Raw genomic sequence first — 5,081 nt, forward strand, 5'->3', positions numbered from 1 at the left:
GGAATTCGGTGACAAAACTATTCGAAGTTGAAGATGAAGTGTGGATGAGTTGATTAAGGTAACATCGTCAACATTATCATGTGATTAGTATTTATTATTATCATTATTATGACTACTATCAGTTTAAGATATGTTTTTTGTACAGCCAAAGCCCCAAGCTGCTCAATGGAAGACAAGGCCTATCTCTCAATACGATGATTTAAAGGAGATTTGGGGAAAAGATAGATCTACCGTTGAGTTTGGAACAACATCAAGGGAGAGGTTAAGTAGATGGTCCGTAAATGAGAACATCAAAGATGATATAACTATCGATAGCATTGATTACATGGTCAAAGATCAAACAACAAATTTGGAGGCATATGATAGTCAATCATATTATTCAATCCAACCTTATGCGCAGAGAATGGATCACGTGGTATGCATATTCCTTCAGATACTTCAACTCCGATGATAACCGAAGCGCAAGCAAATCAAAAACTCGTGGAGGCTCATCTAGGAAACGCAAACCAGAAGAGAAACTATCAGTAGAGATAAATGTGTTGAATATTGTGATGGGCCGTGTAGTTGATGCTCTTGCAAATGGAAATATAACTCTAGAGAGATTCAGGCCTCGTGTTCATTCTGATGATGAGGTCTTTGCAGTGTTAGAGCGTATAAATATCGATGATGTTGTTAAGCTTGAAGCATATGAATATTTGATTATTGAAGCAGTTCGAGCTTGAAACATGTTTGGGCTTCAACCATACATGAGAAAAGAGTGAATCCTCAAGAAGATATAGTCGATGTGCATGTACATCGACTTATCTTGAAGTTTCGGTTTTCTTTATTGAATAAATAGTTTCTGTCTAATAATTAGGTTTACTAGGCAAATGTTACATTTTAACACTTAATTAATAATGTAATTTGGGATTAGTAAGTATTTTGTTTTACTAATACATTAATGCACTAAATATTCTATCATCGATATTATTTTTAATTTAATGACATCAAATATTAGTACCTTCATTCCATATTATTTAAACTTACATATCTTAAATAAATAAATATATAAATTATAAATTTTCTAAGAAAATATAATTAAACATTAAAATTTGTAATAAATTGTAAGATAATTTTTATTATTATAATTATGTAATTTCTCTTTTTTATACAACTTATTTTATTTTATATATCAATTTATACCACTTTCCCTCTTTTCCTTTATTTATAAAGGAACTCTAATTTTAAAATCTTTTCCCTTCCTTTTCATTCTAACCAAACACTACTAAAATTTAAAATAATTTTCTCTTTTTTATACAACTTATTTTATTTTATATATTAAATTTATACCACTTTCCCTCTTTTCCTTTATTTATAAATGTATACACTGCAATCATCTAACTAAAAATAGATAGGAGATTAGTGTAACAAACCTATAATCTCTATAACAGATTTGATGGTGCAAATAATATCTTAACAGAATTTGAATAAATACAATTTATTTACTAATACTAGCTGTTTACTTCGGCAGGAGTCGAATCGTATCTACAATCTCTGAAAGAACTTGAGCGCATACGATTAGGGGGAAAAGATGAGTTCTTTAGACGATGAAGGGAAAAAAGATGAGGTCAAGGAGGGGATGTTTAGGGCTGACAAAATTGATCTTAAGAGCTTGGATTTGCAGCTGGACAAGGCGATGAAAAAGAGGTGGTTACGCGAAGCTGCTTCTGAAGCCGAGAAGAGGGTAAAGAATGAATGGGAGATTGAATTGGGTAGTTTAGAGCTCACTGATGCTATCGCCCATGGAACTTATGGAACTGTCTACCATGGAACCTATGGTGCCAAGGATGTTGCTGGTATTTAACTTCCCCTTTTCTTATATGTAATTATGTTCTTGTCTTTTTACACTATGTATGGTTTTTATTAATTTGACACTTAATGTTTGACTATCATAACAGTTAAGGTCTTGGATTGGGTAGAGGATGGGATTATTACTACTACTGAAGCTGCTGATATGCGGTCATCATTTAAACAAGGAGTTGCTGTTTGGCATAAGCTTGACCACCCAAATATTACCAAAGTAATACATTCAGTTCTTCATCATATTTTTTTCATTGACTTGGCTGATCTGTAAATATCCACTGATGATGCTGATTTATTTTGACTTGGTTAGTTTATTGGTGCTTCTATGGGTACTCTGAATCTCAAACTACCTTCACAAAGCTCTTTAAGTGACGACCCACATGTTTTTCCAATAAAAGCGTGCTGTGTGGTTGTGGAGTATATACCTGGAGGAACACTCAAAAAGTTCTTGATACGTAATATCAGGAAGAAGCTTTCTTTCGAAACAGTGATTCAAATTGCTTTAGACATGTCCAGAGGGTTAGAATATTTGCATTCAAAGAAGATTGTACATCGCGATGTCAAGACAGAAAATATGTTGCTAGACTCTGAGGGGAATCTGAAAATCGCTGATTTTGGTGTGGCTCGCGTGGAGGCTCAAAACCCAGAGGATATGACCGGAACAACGGGTACCCTTGGCTACATGGCCCCTGAGGTCCTAAATGGAAAGCCCTACAACCACAAATGTGACGTATACAGCTTCGGAATCTGCCTTTGGGAGATATACTGTTGCGATATGCCATACCCTAATCTAAGCTTTGCTGACGTATCATCAGCCGTTGTTAAGCAGGTCAGTTTGATTAAGGTATCACTTGTTCTCTTATTGGTAATCAATTAAAACAACTAAAAGGTTTGGTGCGTTGTTGGTAGAACTTACGGCCACATATTCCGAAATGCTGCCCGAGTTCATTAGCAAAGATAATGAGGCGGTGTTGGGATGCTAAGCCAGAGAAACGGCCTGACATGAAGGAAGTGGTGAGGCTGCTTGAAGCTATCGACACCACAGAAGGACGAGGGATGATCCCTGAGGACAGCCCTACAGGATGGTTTTGCTTTGGTTCCTTCCGTCGTGGCCGGTGATCCATTTCCTTGGTAGTTTCTTCATTTGCGCAGAGATAGGTTATAGTTTTCTGTTTTATTCATTTTTTTCCATTACTCAACTGCACGGTTGCTGCATCATTAGATTTAGTAATAGTATTTTTCTATTTGTGTTGTGAAAGCTTTATAGCAAAATATATTTTTTCTAAAACTAACCAAAAATAAGAACTTTTTTTTTTACAGATCTAAGAGAGTAATTTAACTCTCTTTTTTAAATTAATGAATATTTGGTTTGCAAAAATTAAAATCATGTACAAGGATTATTAAACTAGAAAGTCTATTATTATTGATTTTGGAATTCCCTAACTCGATTTTGGATTCCCTAACTCAACTAGTTGATTGTAAAATTTATTAAAATATTAAAATAATAAATAAATAAATATAAAATATATAATGAAATCTAAATAAATTAATTTTTTATTTTTGTAAAATTTATAAAATCTTCATAATTTATTACGTCAATAAAACTTAATTTTAAATTAATTATTATAGTAACTTTTTTAATTTAAGTTTATAGACTATCTCCAAGTTAACGGAAAAGATTAATAATTCTTGCAAACTTATCGATTTGAGGAGTCAAACCCATTAGGATTAATATATCATTTTATTGTTTGATAGAATTTGATTTGAACACAACACCTTATAAGACGTAACTAGTCACTTTTTATGTATTAGTAGTTTAATATGTGTATCATGTATATAATTTATTCATTTTTTTATATTTAATATATTTAAAAAAAATATGTTATAGTTTTAAATATATAAATAAATAATATTAATAAAAATATATCGTATTGAATTACTATGGCTCAGTTCTGCAATATTACATGAATTTTGTTTTTCATCTAGATAAAATTAGGTAGATGAATAAAAATTAGATGAAAAGGTAGATGAATTGAATGATAGATGAATATTTGGTAGATGAATTTAGCTAAATGAAATTGATGAGGTAAAAAAGGTGTTCGGTAAATGTGGTAGATGAATTATATGTGAGATGATGTATAATTATCAATAAGGATTAATGGTTCATCTAGATGAAAAAAGTCCTTCATCTCTAACCCCTTCGATAAAAGATTAATGGTTCATCTAAGTGAAGAATCAAAGAAGTAGATGAAATGGTTCTGACAAGAAGGAGATGAATTTTGAAGGCAAATATGATGTTTGGTATGGGGTAGATGAAAGAGATGAAAAAAGGCTCAATTTCATCTAATTTCATCTCATTCAAGCGAACGGATCCTATATAAGTAAACATATTTTTCATTAATAATAAATAGCGATTATGTTTATAAGATATTTTTATAATTAAATATAAAAGATAATATTAATACTATGAAATATGAAGGACATATGATATGTTTCTAATCTTTTTCTTTCATTAATGTGTAGAATATACAAGGAGTTATGATCATCGTAATATTTATACTTATTATATTTGGGGTTATTAAATGTGAATTGATGTATAGAGATTATAATTTAATGTTATGAAAATATGAGAGGATATAAATCTAATAAAAAATTGCAATTACTACCAATAGGTTGTCAAAAGCAATCGAGAAAAAGACACTACTAAACCATTTTCACTGTTTAATTTCAAAACTAGACCATTTCACCTTCTACAAATTCAAATATTGTACATTGTTTAGACAAAAATACCCTTATATTAATTATAAATTTAAAAAATGAAGGAAAAGAAGGCAGTTCTTCTTACGTACTTCTCCCACTCATCTTCTCCCACATTACCTAGTTTTCGATCCGCGACCACCACTACGCCGAAGCCAAACACACCGGCCACCTCCATCTCAGCCACCAACAATTCGACCACCTCCATCCTGACTACCACCAATTCGGCCACCATACTATCATTCAATCCCCTCCATCAAGCCTACCACCAACACGTCGGCCACCACCACTCCGGCCACCTCCATCCCGCCGCCCACCAGTTCGGCTACCATGCCTACAACTCACAATAACGGCAACATCTTCTGTCATAATCAAAGGTAAACAAAAATGAGTTTACACAAATTTGAATTTAGGTTTGATGTTTACATTCAATAAATCTACACGAAAAAAGAGTTTTCAGTAAATTATCATACACGAGAAAG

At 32.3% G+C, this 5,081-nt stretch overlaps 1 protein-coding gene across 1 annotated transcript; it reads left to right on the top strand.

Annotated features, from left to right (window-relative positions):
* Positions 1 to 1,570: 1,570 nt before the first annotated feature.
* LOC141250894 (uncharacterized) lies at positions 1,571 to 4,384 on the top strand. Its single transcript, XM_073670151.1, has 6 exons — positions 1,571 to 1,835; positions 1,938 to 2,059; positions 2,153 to 2,671; positions 2,752 to 2,950; positions 3,598 to 3,628; positions 4,366 to 4,384. Exons 1-6 carry the CDS (start codon positions 1,571 to 1,573, stop codon positions 4,382 to 4,384), a joined length of 1,155 nt encoding a protein of 384 aa, XP_073526252.1.
* The last annotated feature ends 697 nt before the right edge of the window (positions 4,385 to 5,081 follow it).

Source organism: Phyllobates terribilis, unplaced genomic scaffold (assembly GCF_046119375.1).
Source record: "Phyllobates terribilis strain yellow unplaced genomic scaffold, ASM4611937v1 Scaffold_6330__1_contigs__length_45243, whole genome shotgun sequence".
NCBI lineage: Eukaryota > Metazoa > Chordata > Amphibia > Anura > Dendrobatidae > Phyllobates > Phyllobates terribilis.

What these genes read in the sequence shown, in the direction of transcription:
- LOC141250894 (XM_073670151.1), top strand. Translation starts at nt 1,571, where the DNA reads ATGAGTTCTTTAGACGATGAAGGGAAAAAAGATGAGGTCAAGGAGGGG. An exon ending in ACCACCCAAATATTACCAAA is followed by an intron (nt 2,060 to 2,152) that starts GTAATACATTCA and finishes TGACTTGGTTAG; the next exon opens with TTTATTGGTGCTTCTATGGG. An exon ending in CATCAGCCGTTGTTAAGCAG is followed by an intron (nt 2,672 to 2,751) that starts GTCAGTTTGATT and finishes CGTTGTTGGTAG; the next exon opens with AACTTACGGCCACATATTCC.